Below are 20,030 nucleotides of genomic sequence, written 5' to 3' on the forward strand. Positions count from 1 at the left end.
TCTTCTTTAAGGAGACAGGGAAAAAGAGAACTCTGACTTCTCCCATTCCTGGATAAAAACTCCAAGCACGGACTGGAACAGGAAACATATCCACAGAGAAGAAACATCAAGCAACTATGAAGTTGACAAAATTCCGTGGGGTTGACAACGATAGGCGTATCGGAGTTGTCAGTAGAAGCCAAAACATCCTTTAACCATACACAAAGGTGATCAAGCTTAAATCTGAAGAATACCACTTCAGCATCAGATAAAGGAATTGTACTGTCCGAATCTGAGATTTCACCCTCAGAGACTACCGAAGTATCCTCATCATACCTATGAGAAAAGATAACCTGTATAGCAGCAAGCGGACAGAAACCCTATTATCTGAAATTCTAATTTTCCTCTTGCGATATCCCTTATGATAGGAAAAACAGATAATGCCACAGGAACCTCAGAAGATACTTGGGCAGAAATTTCTGAAGGCAAATAACTCCTCTAAGAGATTGAGAGGAACCGCAGGCACTGCATGCGACGCCATAGGGGCTAGGGACGTTACAGGAGAAAGCTGTGGCACTGCCTAAACAGCATCATCCTGGGGGACAATGGACTTAGAGGCAGTGCTCTATCTCTCTATCAAGAGATAAGCGAAAACATAGCAGAACATTTTTTATTGTATAAAGAGAACAAACCAACAATTCACATACACTGCTTGCGCCTTCTGAAGGTAAGCCAGCGTGTAATAATCAACAGAGCTCTTTTCCACAAAAGCACAGAGCAAGGACAGAAATATTTAAAAATTTAAAAGTTAAATATTGTCACTTAGGTAGTTAGCGGAAACAATTTGTGTCTAACATACCAACATGAATGTCAGAATATGTCATGATAGAAATAAAAATATATTCTTGAATTAATTATGTATTGAAAACTGTCACTTTAAAAAAGGAAAATTAGTGAGCACAAACACAACGAACAAGAAATAAAGCCATCCCACACCCCAGACTGACTGAGGTTTCTAAACTATAGCTACAAAATCTTCCCTGGAAAAAAACGTGCTATTCAACATACTGAATAAATGGCCGTGAGGAAGAAGCCGTTCCGCCTGATCAAAGCAGAAAATGGGACACATGGCTCAACTCACCATCCTAACATCATGCGTGCGCGCAATCCACTTAGTCTGCATACTGCTGAGACCTACCCGCCACAGAAATGAGTAATGGCGGAGGACCATAGCACTCCATAGGATTCTCACATATACATATGTGCTGCCGATCCTATCCAGGCATAAGTGACAAACAGAATACATAGACTCAACTGATTCTGCAAACTGCAGAGTCCTTCGCGCCACAGAAAAATGTAATGGCGGAGGAACGTAGGGCTCCATAGGATTTTGTTAAAACATATGGGCTGCCGTTCTTTATTAAAGCATAAGACACAAAGAGAATACATAGAAATAACCTTACTCTGCATACTGCAGAGTCCTTCCCACCACAGAAATGTGTTACTGACGGAGGATCGTGCTGACAATTAAAAATGCATTGCAAAGCATTGCATAATTAAAACGTTAGCAAAACTAACAGCGCATCCACCGTAAGGAGACTGATGCTGTTAAACTTATACTGAGCATAAAGGCTATAATATTTTGTAGAATATAATACCACAAACAAGCCATGACTCAAACGAAAGCTTGCTCTGCCCACACTAAGAAAAGGTATATACCTCCATTCCTTGAAGGTAATAACCCTGTCTCCAGTCACATTAGAAGTGCCCGCTCCCTGCCTTGAAATATATATGTCCCATAACAATGCAGGATTCTTAAGTGCTCATCTTGCTAGAAGAACAAAAGGCACTTATTTGTATCTAGCCGTCCGGCAGGAGGACAGTTGTGAGAGGATGCCACTCCTCACAGGGGCCTGTAATCAGAGAAAGGACAGAGTAAACTTACTCAGGCCTTCTATATTCTGGGCAGCAATTATGTTAGGAAAATGCAGCAAGGTCCACCCTACAAGTTCCTAACTGCTTTAAAGCTGCCACTGCCCTACTGAAGGGACTATCGTGGGGTACAGCTACACCCAATCTTGAGAGGGAAGTCAGAGTAAACCTACTCTAGCTTTCAAAATAATTTTTTTTTGCTTGAAGAGAAATTAATCCAATTTTTATCAGACACTAAACACTTTAACTCCTCCTTGCACTGAAGCCAAGAGAATGACTGGGGGTTGTGGGAAGGGAAGGGATACTTAACAGCTCTGTTTTGGTGCTCTTTGCCTCCTCCTGCTGGCCAGGAGTGATATTCCTAACAGTAATTGATGATGATCCGTGGATTTACTGTGTCATTAGAAAGAAATATATGAAGCATCACTACCAGATTGTAGAGGATTTAAAGAGGGCACATTTGCCAGTGCATTTAAAAGAGCCAAAGAATTTTTGGAAATATCACTAGTCTTTTATGCATATATTTAAGGTGTCACCCTGAAAACGTTATGTTGTAGCTATAAATAAGTAATGGCACAAATATGGCTTCATATTGTATTTCCACCTTAAACTGTAAAGGACTACAGAAAGTTCATATCTTCGTTTGTCTTTTTTAAAGTGTCTGGGTATAATAGCGCAGGTTGCACAATTAGACCCTCCCTCCCTCCTGCAGGCTTGCTAAAAAGTCACCCCCTGTACGTCGCTGGTTGTTAAGGGATTGTCTGGGTATAATAGCGCAGGTTGCACAATAAGACCCTCCCTCCCTCCTGCAGTCTTGCTAAAAGTTCACCCTCTGTACGTCGCTAGTCGGACACTGAACCAAATTTTTTTCATTCGTGATTCAGATAGAGCATGCAATTTTAAGCAACTTTCTTAATTTACTCCTATTATCAATTTTTTTTCGTTCTCTTGCTATCTTTATTTGAAAAAGAAGGCATCAAAGCTATTTTTTGTTCAGTACACTGGACAGCACTTGTTTATTGGTCGGTTAAATTAATCCACCAATAAGCAAGAACAACCCAGGTTGTTCACCAAAAATGGGCCGGCATCTAAACTTACACTCTTGCTTTTCAAATAAAGATACAGAGAATGAAGAAAAATTGATAATAGGAGGAAATTAGAAAGTTGCTTAAAATTGCATGCTCTATCTGAATCACACAAGAAAAAATGTGGGTTCAGTGTCCCTTTATGGGATTATCTGGGTATAATAGCGCAGGTTGCACAATTAAATCCTCCCTCCCTCCTGCAGTCATGCTAAAAAGTCACCCCCTGTACGTCACTGGTCATTAAGGGATTGTCTGGGTATAATAGCGCAGGTTGCACAATTAGATCCTCCCTCCCTCCTGCAGTCTTGCTAAAATGTCACCCCCTGAACGTCGCTAGTTGTTAAGGGATTGTCTGGTTATAATAGTGCAGATCATGCGATTAGATCCTCCCTCCCTCCTGCAGACTTGCTAAAAAGTCCCCCCCTGTACGTCGCTAGTCGTTAAGGGATTATCTGGGTATAATAGTGCGGGTTGCACTATAAGACATTCCCTCCCTCCTGCAGGGTTGCTAAAAAGTCACCCCCTGTACGTCGCTAGTCGTTAAGGGATTATCTGGGTATAATGGTGCGGGTTGCACTATAAGACCTTTCCTCCCTCCTGCAGGCTTGCTAAAAAGTCACCCGCTGTATGTTGCTGGGTGTTAAAGGGGTCAAACAGCTGGGTACAACTACAGTAGCAAGGCCACTACACACCATTCTATTTTTTTCCTCCTGTACCTGTAGTTGACTTTAAAGCTGTTCTCTTATTTTAACTCATTTGATAAAGCTCAGCATCTTTATACTGGGTAACGCTATCTTGTAGCACGCGTATTGTTGCATCCTGTGCAGGGCCGAATTTATAATAATGTAATAAATAGAAAAATCCCCCAGGAATAACAGAGAGAAATGCAGCCACTGCACAAATTTACAGCTCCCATTCTGTATTGTGCAGGCTAAACTAAAGTACATGATACAGCTTGTAAAGAAGACAACAATATCACTGATCTATGAATTTGCACCTCTTCTGTCAAGGGCTGCAAGAAAACTGAAATTGCAAGATAGCGGAGCCCAGTGTGAAGATAAAGAACTTCACTAACCAGTAATTTTGAAGGGTTAAAATAAGAGAATAGCTTTGAAGAGAGCTGCAGCCACAGGAAACAAGAGAATGGTGAGTAATAGTGTGTTTTGACATTCAAAGTTTCAAAATTTCTCTGAGAACTAAAAAAGGGAGAGTTTACTCTAAAATTTTCTCCACTTTTATTTGTTCCAGCGATCCATTTTACCTGCTGGAGTGTATTAAATTGTTTACAAACAGCTAATTTACCTTTATATCCGCATTTGAAATAGCTAATTATGCCTATGGTATCCCTACCTATACAGAAAGTTTCTATACTTAAGTATAGGCTATAGAAAAGTTGTGTAAACATAGCCAGCAGAGGGAATTACACTCCCAGTGGGGTGTAGGAGAGATAAGTAATATAATGTTAATTTCCAAGTGCTTTCTCTAAGGCCCTAATATTCAAAGTTTCTCCAGCATGGAGAGAAATTGGAGTTCAGACTTCACAGGGGCTGAACTCACTGAATATTCAAAAGAAAAAGGGCGGAACTCTTTAGGATTGCGAGAGATCTCTAATTTCTATATATGAAGGAGAGACAAGCCCAGTGCAATACAGCACTGCATTATATGAGAGTTTTGTTACACTATTATAGAATTTAAGCTTTGCATTTTCTAACTTTAATACATTTAGATTTAGCTCTAGTAGTGATTATACAAATTCTGATTATACTTTGTATATTTCTGTGTAGCTTTTACAAATAACATTGCACATTGAATTTGATGCATTGCAAACTAAAAGTGACAGCTTCAGAAAGTGTATGGGACGGGGCAGTTTCCTGGGCTGAACAGGGGAGTTCCCATGGTATGTCTGAAGCTTTGTCACAAGTCTTGTGAAATTTTCTAAGCATTTTAAACAAGCTGGTCTCACTGATTTGTCTTGCCAGCTGTATGCAGGTGAAGTTTGCTCAACATTCACAATACACTTATTTTAACTAACAGACAAGTAACATATATGAAAATATAGACAAAATCAGTCTTTATGTCAGCCCCAGGGGTTCTCCAGCTACCTTCTTTCTCCCATGTGAAATTTTGTATCCCAGAGAGCTTCATTACTTTCTATGGAAGGCATCTCTCATATCTCTGGGATTTACAGGTTCCTCCCCTTTTCTTAGAAAATTCAGTGAATTCTGCCTCTGTGAAGTCAGCACTATAATCTCTCTCCAAACTAGAGAATGTTTGATTATCTGACCCATAGAAAGTAACGATGCTCTCTAGGAAACTGAAGCCGACGGTTTTTCAGTTTTAACTTAAATAAAAGACATGCACAGTGCAATCTAAAAAAAGGAAATTTATGCTTACCTGATAAATTTTTTTATTTTACGATACGATAAGTCCACGGATTTCATCCTTACTTATGGGATATCACTTCCTGGTTAACAGGAGGAGGCAAAGAGCACCACAGCAGAGCTGCATAAATATCTCCTCCCTTCCCTCCCACTTCAGTCATTCGACCGAAGTTAGGAAGAGAAAGGAAAAGCCAAGGTGCAGAGGTGACTGAAGTTTAACAAAAATAAAAGACCTGTCATACAAAAACAGGGTGGGCCGTGGACTCATCGTATCGTAAAAGAAACAAATTTATCAGGTAAGCATAAATTTCCTTTTTCTTTTACAAGATACGATGAGTCCACGGATTTCATCCTTACTTATGGGATACAATACCAAAGCTATAGGACACGGATGAAATGGAGGGACAAGACAGGGAACGGAAGGCACCACTGCTTGAAGAACTTTTCTCCCAAAAACAGCCTCAGACGAGGCAAAAGTATCAAATTTGTAAAATTTGGAAAAAGTGTGAAGAGAAGACCAAGTTGAAGCTTTGCAAATCTGTTCAACAGAAGCATCATTTTTAAATGCCCATGAGGAAGCCACAGTCCTAGTGGAGTGAGCCGTAATTCGTTCAGGAGGCTGCTGTCCAGCAGTCTCATATGCAAAACGGACGATACCCTTCAGCCAAAAAGAAAGAGAGTAGCCGTAGCTTTCTGAACCCTACGCTTCCCAGAAAACACAACAAACAGGGAAGAAGATTGACGAAAATCCTTAGTTGCCTGTAAGAAAAACTTCAAGGCACGGACCACATCCAAATTATGTAACAGTCGCTCCTTCTTAGAAGAAGGATTAGGACACAAGGAAGGAACAACAATTTCCTGATTAATATTTTTAGTCAAAACAACCTTAGGAAGAAACCCAGGTTTGGTATGTAACACTACCTTATCCGAATGAAAAATAAGATAACGAGAATCACATTGTAATGCTGAAAGCTCAGAAACTCTGCGAGCAGCGGAAATAGCAACCACAAACAAAACTTTCCAAGATAATAACTTAATATCAATGGAATGCATAGGTTCAAACGGAACCCCTTGAAGAACCTTAAGAACTAAATTTAAACTCCAAGGAGCAGCAATTGGTCGAAAGACAGGCCTGATTCTAGTCAGAGCCTGACAAAAAGACTGAACATCTGGAACATCTGCCAGACGTTTGTGCAACAAAATAAGACAAAGCAGAAATCTGTCCCTTTAAGGAACTTGCCCTTTCTCCAATCCATCTTGGAGAAAAGACAAAATCCTGGGAATCCTAACCCTACTCCATGAGTAGCCCTTGGATTCACACCAATAAAGATATTTACGCCATATCTTATGGTAAATTTTCCTAGTAACAGGCTTACGCACCTGAATCAAAGTATCTATAACCGAATCAGAAAACCCTCGCTTAGCTAAAATTAAGCGTTCAATCTCCAAGCAGTTAGCTGCAGAGAAACTAGATTCGGATGATGGAAGGGTCCCTGAATGAGAAGGTCGTTCCTCAATGGAAGCTTCCACGGAGGCTGGGATGACATGTCCACCAGATCAGCATACCAAGTCCTGCGAGGCCACGCAGGGGCAATGAGTATCACCGATGTCCTCTCCTGCTTGACCCGGCAATCACCCGGGGAAGGAGAGCAAATGGAGGAAACACATAAGCTAGGCTGAAGGACCAAGGCACTGCCAATGCATCTAGCAGTTCGGCCTGGGGATCCCTGGACCCGTATCTCGGAAGCTTGGCATTCTGGCGAGATGCCATGAGATCCAACTCTGGCCTGCCCCATCGGAGAATCAGGTCGGCAAATACCTCTGGATGGAGCTCCCACTCTCCCGGATGAAATGTCTGTCTGCTCAGAAAATCTGCTTCCCAGTTTTCCACCCCTGGGATGTGAATCGCGGACAGATGGCAAGAGTGAGACTCCGCCCACTGTATTATCCTGGCTACCTCTGTCATCGCCAAGGAACTTCTTGTTCCCCCCTGATGATTGATGTAGGCCACCGTCGTTATGTTGTCCGACTGGAATCTGATGAATTGGGCCGAAGCCAACTGAGGCCAAGCCTGAAGCGCATTGAATATTGCTCTCAACTCTAGTATATTGATGGGAAGGAGAGACTCCGCCTGAGTCCAGACCCCCTGAGCCCTCAGAGAGTTCCAGACTGCTCCCCATCCTAACAGGCTGGCATCCGGTGTCACTATCACCCATGAAGGTCTCCAAAAGCATGTCCCTCGGGATAGATGATCCAGCGACAACCACCATAGAAGAGAGTCCCTTGTCTCCTGATCCAGATGTATTTGAGGAGACAAATTTGTATAATCTCCATTCCACTGTCTGAGCATGCTCAGATGCAGAGGCCTGAGATGAAATCGAGCAAACATAATGAAGTCTATTGCCGCTACCATCAATCCAATTACCTCCATGCACTGAGCCACGGACGGCCGGGTATTGGTCTGAAGGGCTCGGCATGTGTTCAGAATTTTAAATTTTCTGACCTCCGTCAAAAATATTTTCATGGATAGAAAGTTGATTAGAGTTCCCAGGAAAGGAGCCCTTGTCTGTGGAACTAGAGAACTCTTCTCCACATTCACCTTCCACCCATGAGTCCTCAGGAAAGACAGATGAGACTTTGTTAGCTGATAAGACGACGCCTGGATCAGAAAATCGTCCAGATAAGGCGCCACTGCAATGTCCCCCGGTCTCAGAACCTTTAGCAGCGACCCCAGAACCTTTGTGAAAATTCTGGGTGCCGTGGCCAGACCAAAAGGAAGAGTCACGAACTGAAAATGTTTGTCCAGAAAGGCAAACCTCAGGAACTTGTGATGATCTCTGTGGATAGAAACATGAAGATATGCATCCTTTAGATCCACGGTAGTCATAAATTGACCCTCCTGGATCAATGGAAGAATGGTACGAATAGTTTCCATCTTGAAAGATGGAACTCTGAGAAACTTGTTTAGACTCTTGAGATCTAAGATAGGTCTGAAAGTTCCCTCTTTTTTGGGAACTACAAACAGATTTGAATAAAACCCCTGTCCCTGTTCCTGGATTGGAACGGGACAAATTACTCCCATGGAGGATAGGTCTCTTACACAATGTAAGAATGCCTCTCTCTTTATCTGTTCTACAGACAATCAAGAAAGAAGGAATCTTCCTCTGGGGAAAGAATTTTTGAACTCCAGTTTGTATCCCTGAGATACTATATCTATTGCCCAAGGATCTTGGACGTCTCTCATCCAAGCCTGGACGAAAAATGATAGTCTGCCCCCCCCCCCACTAGATCTGGTCCTGGATCGGGGGCCGCCCCTTCATGCTGACTTAGGGGCAGCAATGGGTTTTTTGGGCTGTTTGCCCTTGTTCCAAGCCTGGTTGGGCCGCCACGTGGACTTGGGTTGAGAATAGCCCCCCTCCTGCTTAGAGGAAGGGGGAGAGGGAGTTCCCTTGTAATTTCGAAAAGGAACGAAAATTACTCTGACGACTCCTCTGTTTGGATTTCTTATCCTGAGGGAGGAGGTGACCCTTACCTCCCGTGATGTCAGAAATAATTTCCTTCAAGTCAGGAACAAACAAGGTCTTACCCTTGTAAGGGATAGCCAAAAGCTTAGTCTTGGATGACACATCGGCAGACCAGGACTTCAGCCATAAGGCCCTACGTGCTAAGATTGAAAACCCTGAACTCTTAGCCGTCAACTTAGTAATTTGCAGCGAAGCGTCCGTCGCAAAGGAATAAGCCAGCTTAAGGTCTTTAATTCTGTCCTGAATCTCTTCCAAAGGAGTCTCAGTTTTAAGAGAATTCCTCCAGAGCATCAAACCAATAAGCAGCCGCAGTGGTAACCGTGACAATGCAGGCTGCCGGCTGCAAAAGTAATCCTTGATGAACATAAAGTTTCTTAAAAAGACCCTCTAATTTCTTATCCATAGGGTCCCTTAAAGGCACAACTATCCTCAATAGGGATCGTAGTTCGCTTAGCCAAAGTGGAAATAGCACCTTCCACCTTAGGTACTGTCTGCCAAGAATTCCTGATAGCATTCGCTATGGGATACATCTTCCTGAAAACGGGAGAGGGAGAAAATGGTATACCTGGTCTCTCCCATTCCTTAGCAATAATTTCCGAAGTTCTTTTAGGAACCGGAAAAACATCTGAATAAGAAGGGACTTCCAGATATCTGTCCAACTTACTCAATTTTTCTGGAGGGACCACGAATGAATCGCAGTCGTCCAGAGTCACCAAAACCTCCTTCAATAACAGGCGGAGGGGTTCCAGTTTAAACCGGAAAGACATCACTTCCGAATCCATCGGAAGCAGAGCGCTATCCGATTCAGAAAGTTCACCTTCAGATAGGAGCTCCAATTCTGATCCCTGTAAAGGCATTTCAGACCTCGCTATTAAAGCATCTGAAGTCGTATTAGCTGCAGGGTCTTCCTTCCTCCTACGTTTGCCTTGCAGTACGGGAAAAGAGGAGAACGCTTCAGACAGCGTAGAGGACATAACAGCTGCTATGTCCTGTAAAGTAAATGCAGGTGAAGCTGCAGGGGTACTGGACTGCGCCTGGGTAGGCGTTAGGGACCGTGACGCTTGGGTGAGAAAGATTTGGCATACCCTGATTCTCACCGTTAGAAACTTGAGAAGCATCCGCCTTATTTAAATCTGAATAAAAAAACATTTGCTCCCTAAACTGTAAAGCCCTCTCAGTACACAAGGGGCAAATGGTAACGGGAGGTTCCACAATTGCATTCAAACATAATGAACATGGAACTGTCAATCCATGTTAGTACAGAGAAAACCACAGACTTGGTCTTGCCTTGTAATTAAAGTGTTAATAAACAGCTCTGAATAAAATGGGCAGCTGTACGTTTAACAACTGAGCATAAAAATGACAATTGCCTTGCAATTAATGTGGTATCAAGATTAATTTAAAACTGAAAAAAAATCAGAGGGAAATAAAAAATGCGATCAAGTAATATAACTTTACAGAGTACCGGATCGTAAAACTAGCCTCTGCAGCCTCAACAGCTCTGCTGAGGCGCCTACCTGCCCCCTCAAAGTTGTTTCCAATGTCAAACACACACTGCCTAAGACCGCTTGCTCTATAACATTAACCCATGCGGTCCCAGCAGAAGAGAAGCTCCGACAACACTCTCAGCAACAGTAGCGTAGGAGAAAAACAGAAGCGCGGCATCCGGAGCGCAGGAAACAAACTCCGCCCTTCGTGGGCGGCACTAAACCCCACATCATAGAGAATGGCTCATTTCACTGCAATCTCAGTGTAACGGCCATATCACATACCCTCAAGCCTCACGCTCCACAGTCTAAAAAGCGCTATGAAATAAAAACCATGCGGTTTGCAAGTGACCATAATATCAAACGGAACCCCTCAGTGAACACCGGAGGCAAGCCCCGCTCTTAGGTCAGACATAATGAAATCTCCCAGCGTCAGTCCAAGTCCATATGCGCTCCCACATACACATATGTGCCCTGAGCGACCCAAGCTATCCACCCCCACTACATCCTCCTTAACCCCTGTATGGAGGTCCTGGCCAAAAATCGGGGTTAAGGCTGTCCCAGGAAAAGAACTGCATGAATCGTCCCACAGCTCAAAAGAAGTCTTCAGTATCTTCTTGTCCGTCTGTGGAGACATACAGGGCCTTAGTTAGAATGGCTAAGACCATTTTAAGAAGGGCAGAATACAATCTGGGAGGCGCAGTGAAATGTAAATCCACCAGTTCCCAATGCTGTTGTAGCTCCCTGTAATAAAATAGTACTCACTGGCACCATTTAAAAATAAAAAAACTCTTGATTGAAGAAACTAAACTAACACCTCACTTTACCGCTTCCTATTTCTAACACAGGCAAAAAGAATGACTGGAGTGGGAGGGAAGGGAGGAGCTATATATACAGCTCTGCTGTGGTGCTCTTTGCCTCCTCCTGTTAACCAGGAAGTCATATCCCATAAGAAAGGATGAAATCCGTGGACTCATCGTATCTTGTAAAAGAAAATACACATAAATATACAAAGCTTGAGCCTAATTTGTTATTAAAGTTACACAGACACTGTGATGGCATAATCAGAATTTGTAAAGTGACAATCCTAAATACACTACTGTATACAAAATAAAATACAAAAACAGAATTTATGCTTACCTGATAAATTTCTTTCTCTTGCGATGTATCGAGTCCACGGATTCATCCAATACTTGTGGGATATTCTCCTTCCCAACAGGAAGTAGCAAAGAGAGCACCCACAGCAGAGCTGTCTATATAGCTCCTCCCCTAACTCCACCCCCCAGTCATTCGACCGAAGGCTAGGAAGAAAAAGCAGAAACTACAGGGTGCAGAGGTGACTGAAGTTTTATAATAAAAAATACTACCTGTCTTAAATAGACAGGGCGGGCCGTGGACTCGATACATCGCAAGAGAAAGAAATTTATCAGGTAAGCATAAATTCGGTTTTCTCTTGCAAGATGTATCGAGTCCACGGATTCATCCAATACTTGTGGGATAAAAAAAAAAAAAGCTTTAGGACACGGATGAAGGGAGGGACAAGACAGGTACCTAAACGGAAGGCACCACTGCTTGTAGAACTTTTCTCCCAAAAATAGCCTCTGAAGAAGCAAAAGTATCAAATTTATAAAATTTGGAAAAAGTATGAAGCGAAGACCAAGTCGCCGCCTTACAAATCTGTTCAACAGAAGCCTCATTTTTAAAAGCCCATGTGGAAGCCCCCGCTCTAGTAGAGTGAGCTGTAATCCTTTCAGGAGGCTGCTGGCCAGCAGTCTCATAAGCCAAAAGGATGATGCTTTTCATCCAAAAAGAAAGAGAGGTTGCCGTAGCCTTTTGACCTCTCCGCTGTCCAGAATAGACAACAAACAATGAAGATGTTTGACGAAAATCTTTAGTTGCTTGTAAGTAGAACTTCAAAGCACGAACCACATCTAGGTTGTGCAACAGACGCTGCTCCTTCTTGGAAGAAGGATTAGAACACAGAGAAGGAACAACAATTTCCTGATTGATATTCCAATTAGAAACAACCTTAGGAAGAAATCCAGGTTTGGTACGCAAAACCACCTTATCCGCATGGAAAACATGATAAGGTGAGTCACACTGTAAAGCAGATGTCTCTGAAACTCTTCGAGCCGAAGAGACAGCTACTAAAAAAAGAACTTTCCAAGATAAGAGCTTAATATCTATGGAATGCATAGGTTCAAACGGAACCCCTTGAAGAACTTTAAGAACCAAATTTAAACTCCATGGCGGAGCAACAGCTTTAAACACAGGCTTGAGTCTAACTAAAGCCTGACAAAACGCCTGAACGTCTGGAACATCTGCCAGACGCTTGTGTAAAAGGATAGACAAAGCAGATATTTGTCCCTTTAAGGAACTAGCTGATAATCCCTTCTCCAATCCTTCTTGGAGAAAAGATAATAGCCTAGGAATCCTGATCTTACTCCATGAGTAACCCTTGGAATCACACCAGTAAAGATATTTACGCCATATCTTATGATAGATTTTCCTGGTGACAGGCTTTTGAGCCTGAATCAAGGTATCAATGACCGATTCAGAGAAACCACGCTTTGCTAAAATCAAGCGTTCAATCTCCAAGCAGTCAGATGCAGAGAAAGTAGGTTTGGATGCTTGAATGGACCTTGAATCAGAAGGTCCTGCCTTAGCGGCAGAGTCCATGGTGGGACGGATGACATGTCCACCAGGTCCGCATACCAAGTCCTGCGTGGCCACGCAGGTGCTATCAAAATCCCTGAAGCTCTCTCCTGCTTGATTCTGGCAATCAGACGAGGAAGGAGAGGGAATGGTGGAAACACATAGGCCAGGTTGAAGGACCAGGGCACTGCTAGAGCATCTATCAGCACTGCCTGGGGATCCCTTGACCTGGACCCGTAACAAGGAAGCTTGGCGTTCTGACGAGACGCCATCAGATCCAATTCTGGTGTGCCCCATAGCTGAATTAGTTGGGCAAACACCTCAGGATGGAGCTCCCACTCCCCCGGATGAAAAGTCTGACGACTTAGGAAATCCGCCTCCCAGTTCTCTACCCCTGGGATATGGATCGCTGAAAGATGGCAAGAGTGAGTCTCTGCCCATCGGATTATTTTGGAAACCTCTGTCATCGCTAGAGAACTCCTTGTTCCCCCTTGATGATTGATATAAGCAACAGTCGTGATGTTGTCCGACTGAAATCTGATGAATTTGGCCGCAGCCAGTTGAGGCCATGCCTGATGCGCATTGAATATCCCTCTCAGTTCCAGAATATTTATCGGGAGGAGAGTCTCCTCCTGAGACCATAACCCCTGAGCTTTCAGGGAGTTCCAGACTGCACCCCAGCCCATCAGGCTGGCATCTGTCGTAACTATGACCCATCTATCTGAGGAGATAAATCTGCATAATCCCCATTCCACTGTTCGAGCATGCGTAGTTGCAGTGGTCTGAGGTGTAAGCGAGCAAACGGAACTATGTCCATTGCCGCTACCATGAGTCCGATTACCTCCATACACTGAGCCACTGACGGCCGAGGAATGGAATGAAGAGCTCGGCAAGTGTTTACGAGTTTTAATTTCCTGACCTCCGTCAGAAATATTTTCATTTCTACCGAGTCTATCAGAGTTCCTAGGAAGGAGACTCTTGTGAGAGGGAAGAAAGAACTCTTTTTTATGTTCACCTTCCACCCATGAGATCTCAGAAAAGCCAACACGATGTCCGTGTGAGACTTGGCTAGTTGGAAAGTTGACGCTTGAATTAAGATGTCGTCTAGATAAGGCGCCACTGCTATGCCCCACGGTCTTAGAACCGCTAGAAGGGACCCTAGCACTTTTGTGAAAATCCTGGGAGCCGTGGCCAACCCGAAGGGAAGGGCCACAAACTGGTAATGTCTGTCCAGAAAGGCGAACCTGAGAAATCGGTGATGATCTCTGTGGATAGGGATGTGTAGATACGCATCCTTTAAGTCCACGGTGGTCATATATTGACCTTCCTGGATCAGTGGCAGAATAGTCCAAATAGTCTCCATCTTGAAAGACGGGACTCTGAGGAATTTGTTTAGGATCTTGAGATCCAAGATTGGTCTGAAAGTTCCTTCTTTTTTGGGAACCACAAACAGGTTGGAGTAAAACCCTTGCCCCTGTTCCGCTCTTGGAACCGGGTGAATCACTCCCATGGTATGTAGGTCTTCTACACAGCGTAAGAACGCCTCTCTTTTTGTCTGGTTTGCAGACAATTGAGAAATGTGAAATCTCCCCCTTGGGGGGGAATCTTTGAAGTCCAGAAGATATCCCTGGGAAACAATTTCTAAAGCCCAGGAATCGTGAACATCTCTTGCCCAAGTCTGAGCGAAGAGAGTCTGCCCCCTACTAGATCCGGTCCCGGATCGGGGGCTACCCCTTCATGCTGTCTTGGAGGCAGCTGCAGGCTTCTTGGCCTGTTTACCCTTGTTCCAAGCCTGGTTAGGTCTCCAGACTGACTTGGATTGAGCAAAATTCCCCTCTTGCTTTGCAGCAGGGGAAGCTGAAGCGGGACCACTCTTGAAGTTTTATCCTGAGGGAGGGTATGGCCCTTCCCTCCAGTGATGTCTGAAATAATTTCCTTCAGTTCAGGCCCGAATAGGGTCTTTCCTTTGAAAGGGATGGTCAAAAGCTTTGATTTTGATGACGCATCAGCTGACCAGGACTTGAGCCATAACGCTCTACGCGCTAAAATGGCAAAACCTGAATTTTTGCCGCTAATTTAGCCAGTTGAAAAGCAGCATCTGTAATGAAAGAATTAGCCAGCTTAAGAGCCTTAGTTCTATCCAGAATATCATCTAATGGGGTCTCCCTCTGGAGAGCCTCTTCTAGAGCCTCAAACCAAAAAGCAGCTGCAGTGGTTACAGGAACAATGCATGCAATAGGTTGGAGAAGAAAACCTTGATGAACAAAAATTTTCTTTAGGAGACCCTCTAATTTTTTATCCATAGGATCTTTGAAAGCACAACTGTCTTCAATAGGTATAGTTGTACGTTTAGCTACTGTAGAAACAGCTCCCTCCACCTTAGGGACTGTCTGCCACGAGTCCCGCATGGTGTCAGATATGGGAAACATTTTCTTAAAAGTAGGAGGGGGAGCGAACGGTATACCTGGTCTATCCCACTCCTTAGAAACAATATCCGCAATCCTCTTAGGGACCGGAAAAACATCAGTGTAAACAGGAACCTCTAAGTATTTGTCCATTTTACACAATTTCTCTGGAACCACAATAGGGTCACAATCATCCAGAGTCGCCAATACCTCCCTGAGCAACAAGCGGAGGTGTTCTAGCTTGAATTTAAAGGCCGTCATATCAGAGTCCGTCTGAGGGAGCGTCTTCCCTGAATCAGAAATCTCTCCCTCAGACAGCAAATCCCTCATTCCTATCTCAGAACATTGTGAGGGAATATCGGATACGGCTACTAAAGCGTCAGAAAGCTCGGCATTTGTTCTTAACCCAGAGCTATCACGCTTCCCTTGCAACCCAGGCAGTTTAGAAAAAAACTCTGTGAGGGTAGAATTCATAACTGCTGCCATGTCTTGTAAGGTAAATGAAGTAGACGCACTAGAGGTACTTGGCGTCACTTGTGCGGGTGTTACTGGTTGTGACACTTGGGGAGAACTAGATGGCATAACCTAATTCCTTTCTGTCTGAGAATCCTCTAGCGCTACATTTTTAAGGGCTACAATATGCTCTTTAAAATTTCACATTCTAAGAGGGGGTTCCACAATGGCTTATAAACATATTGAACAAGGAGTTTCCTTGATGTCAGACATGTTTAACAGGCTAGTAATGAAACAAGCAAGCTTGGAAAACACTTTATTCAAAGTAAAAACAACAATTAGAAATAACGGTACTGTGCCTTTAAGAGAAAACAATGTGCACACGTTCTGCAAAACAGTCTAAAAATGCAGCAAACTTTACAAAATTTTTACAGTGTATTCATAAAGCTTTAGTAAGATTGCCCCACCAGCAAAATAAACATTTAACCCCTTAATGCAAAAACCGGATTGACAAAACGTCAATAACCGGAAAAAAACAGTCAGCTTCTTGCCACAGCTCTGCTGTGGCGCCTACCTGCCCTTAGGGGTTGATTTTGTGGGAAAAATACTTCTTTTTGGCCCTTAAATTACAGCAGGACCCTCCGGTGTAGCAGCTTGAAGACTTGCAATGAAAAAACAACTGCGCAACTGAGGCGCGAAAATAGGCCCCTCCCACCTCAATCGATGTCTGTGGGGCCTTAAAGAAACACACTAAAGTGTTTCAAGCTAGCCATGTGGGTTAAAAAACCTTAAATAAGCCAAATGAACCTCCAACAGTCCCTCAAAAAAAGTTTTCCAATTCCTAATAAAAACGTTAGCCTTCTTAACCAAATAAGTGTCAACCAGGATTAATTTAGCCCTTATGCAAGCTGGTAATTCCACACTAAGTCTCTGAATACATCTTACCCTTCCCCTCATGGGGATACTGTCAGCCTTTTCTTAAAATATCAGTGTTTCAAGAAAAAAAATGACTGAACATACCTCAGTGCAGCATAACATGCAAACCGTTCCCCATCTGAAGTTTCCTGTACTCCTCAGCCTCTGTGGGAACAGAAGTGTATCTTAGTTACAAAAATGCTAAGATCATCATCCTCCATGCAGAAATCTTCATCTCTTTTCTGCTTGAGAGTAAATAGTACACACCGGTACCATTTAAAATAACAAACTCTTGCTTGAGAAAATAAAAACTAACACTTTTGTCACCACATCACTTTACCCTTCCTTCTTGCTTAGAGCAGGCAAAGAGAATGACTGGGGGGTGGAGTTAGGGGAGGAGCTATATAGACAGCTCTGCTGTGGGTGCTCTCTTTGCCACTTCCTGTTGGGAAGGAGAATATCCCACAAGTATTGGATAAATCCGTGGACTCGATACATCTTGCAAGAGAAATAGAAAGTGCAAAGTTCAAATATAATAAAATTTAATCTGAAGTGTAAAGTGATATAAAATAGAAAGCACAAAGTGTAAATGCAGCAGAACAGTCATGTCATGTAGTGTTATATTGCACTGGGCTTGTCTCTCCATCACATACAGAAATGCAGGGAATGCCCCTTGGAGAAGTAAAGCAAAATCTCACTAGGGATCTTGCAATGCTGGAGGATCGTTTTAGAAAATCTCACTTGAGCAGAGAGGTTTTGAATATCAGGGTCTAAGTATTGGGAATTTTTTTATATAGTCAGAGATATGTAAGCACATGTGTCTGTAAAGAAAAAGATAATATAAGGAGATCTGATTTCCCTGCAAGCTCAACCCATTTTGGTTGGTTGTGGTGGTAAAAAAATAATAAACAAAAACGAGCTATTTCATATACAAAAATAAAACAGATCAATGTATCCTACATTTTATACTCTTCTGTTGGTATAACCAGTAATTGAAAACACATTAAGGGAAAAGCAATTTTACGGTGTACTGTCCCTTTAAAAGCCTGTACGCATGTGTGACAGAAAGCTTTAGTCTTTAAATGACCCTTTAAAACTGCAATATTCATATTCAAATATACTCTAAATGGTGTTTGGAAGAAGACTTAAATGTAGCATTAAAAATCTTTAATATATGGACAATATGACACTTGAATTCATTACCTGGTGTTGATGGTCTTTCCAACATATTTAAATGGTGATATATAAAAGCTTGACTGTCGTGGACAGTATCCATATCAATTTCCTCTTCTTCCTGAGGGTTGGGAAACTGAGAAAGAAATTAAAAGGGAATCATACAAACAAAACAAGCTAATGTTAGTCAGATGATGATATATTGGGGATGTTATACTCCGTGCTAATTCTAAGAAACTAGAAGCTGACCTTGTAAACTGTTCTTTTGATGAAGTGCAACATTAAATGGACAGTCTAGTCAAAATTAAACTTTCATGATTCAGATAGGGCATGTAATTTCAAACAACTTTCCAATTTACTTGTATCATCAAATTTGCTTTGTTCTATTGGAATTCTTAGCTTAAAGCTAAACCTAGGTAGGCTCATATGCTAATTTTGAAGCCCTTGAAGGCCACCTCTTATCTGAATGCATTTGACAGTTTTTCACAGCTAGAGGGCGTTAGTTCATGTGTGCCATATAGAAAACACTGTGCACAACGGCCATGGAGTTACTTATAAGAGGGCACTGATTGGCTACAATGCAAGTCTGTCAAAAACCAAGAAATAAGAGGCAGTCTGCAGAGGCTTAGATACAAGGTAATCACAGTGGTAAAAAGTAGGGACACTGAACACACATTTTTTCTTCTATGATTCAGATAGAGCATGTAATTTTAAGCAACTTTCTCATTTGCTCCTATTATCAATTTTCTTCATTCTCTTACTATCTTTATTTGAAAAGCAAAAAACATAATTTATGTAAGAACTTACCTGATAAATTCATTTCTTTCATATTAGCAAGAGTCCATGAGCTAGTGACGTATGGGATATACATTCCTACCAGGAGGGGCAAAGTTTCCCAAACCTTAAAATGCCTATAAATACACCCTTCACCACACCCACAATTCAGTTTAACGAATAGCCAAGAAGTGGGGTGATAAGAAAGGAGCGAAAGCATCAAAAAATAAGGAATTGGAATAATTGTGCTTTATACAAAAAAATCATAACCACCACAAAAAGGGTGGGCCTCATGGACTCTTGCTAATATGAAAGAAATGAATTTATCAGGTAAGTTCTTACATAAATTATGTTTTCTTTCATGTAATTAGCAAAAGTCCATGAGCTAGTGACGTATGGGATAGCAGATACCCAAGATGTGGAACTTCCACGCAAGAGTCACTAGAGAGGGAGGGATAAAAACAGAATTTATGTTTACCTGATAAATTACTTTCTCCAACGGTGTGTCCGGTCCACGGCGTCATCCTTACTTGTGGGATATTCTCTTCCCCAACAGGAAATGGCAAAGAGCCCAGCAAAGCTGGTCACATGATCCCTCCTAGGCTCCGCCTACCCCAGTCATTCGACCGACGTTAAGGAGGAATATTTGCATAGGAGAAACCATATGGTACCGTGGTGACTGTAGTTAAAGAAAATAAATTATCAGACCTGATTAAAAAAACCAGGGCGGGCCGTGGACCGGACACACCGTTGGAGAAAGTAATTTATCAGGTAAACATAAATTCTGTTTTCTCCAACATAGGTGTGTCCGGTCCACGGCGTCATCCTTACTTGTGGGAACCAATACCAAAGCTTTAGGACACGGATGAAGGGAGGGAGCAAATCAGGTCACCTAAATGGAAGGCACCACGGCTTGCAAAACCTTTCTCCCAAAAATAGCCTCAGAAGAAGCAAAAGTATCAAACTTGTAAAATTTGGTAAAAGTGTGCAGTGAAGACCAAGTCGCTGCCCTACATATCTGATCAACAGAAGCCTCGTTCTTGAAGGCCCATGTGGAAGCCACAGCCCTAGTGGAATGAGCTGTGATTCTTTCGGGAGGCTGCCGCCCGGCAGTCTCGTAAGCCAATCTGATGATGCTTTTAATCCAAAAAGAGAGAGAGGTAGAAGTTGCTTTTTGACCTCTCCTTTTACCGGAATAAACAACAAACAAGGAAGATGTTTGTCTAAAATCCTTTGTAGCATCTAAATAGAATTTTAGAGCGCGAAC

At 42.6% G+C, this 20,030-nt stretch overlaps 1 protein-coding gene across 2 annotated transcripts in view; it reads right to left on the bottom strand.

The window, feature by feature from the left end:
* Window positions 1-20,030, bottom strand: part of TAF2 (TATA-box binding protein associated factor 2) — a 382,948-nt gene that overhangs the window by 28,840 nt on the left and 334,078 nt on the right. The window contains exon 25 of one of the 2 annotated variants that reach the window (XM_053715318.1): window positions 18,020-18,110. In XM_053715318.1, coding sequence (XP_053571293.1) covers window positions 18,020-18,110 — 91 coding nt within the window. Of the gene's footprint in view, window positions 1-18,019; window positions 18,126-20,030 lie in introns of both variants that reach the window. The other variant, XM_053715317.1, reaches the window with a different exon arrangement.

This window comes from Bombina bombina, chromosome 5 (assembly GCF_027579735.1).
Source record: "Bombina bombina isolate aBomBom1 chromosome 5, aBomBom1.pri, whole genome shotgun sequence".
Taxonomy (NCBI): domain Eukaryota; kingdom Metazoa; phylum Chordata; class Amphibia; order Anura; family Bombinatoridae; genus Bombina; species Bombina bombina.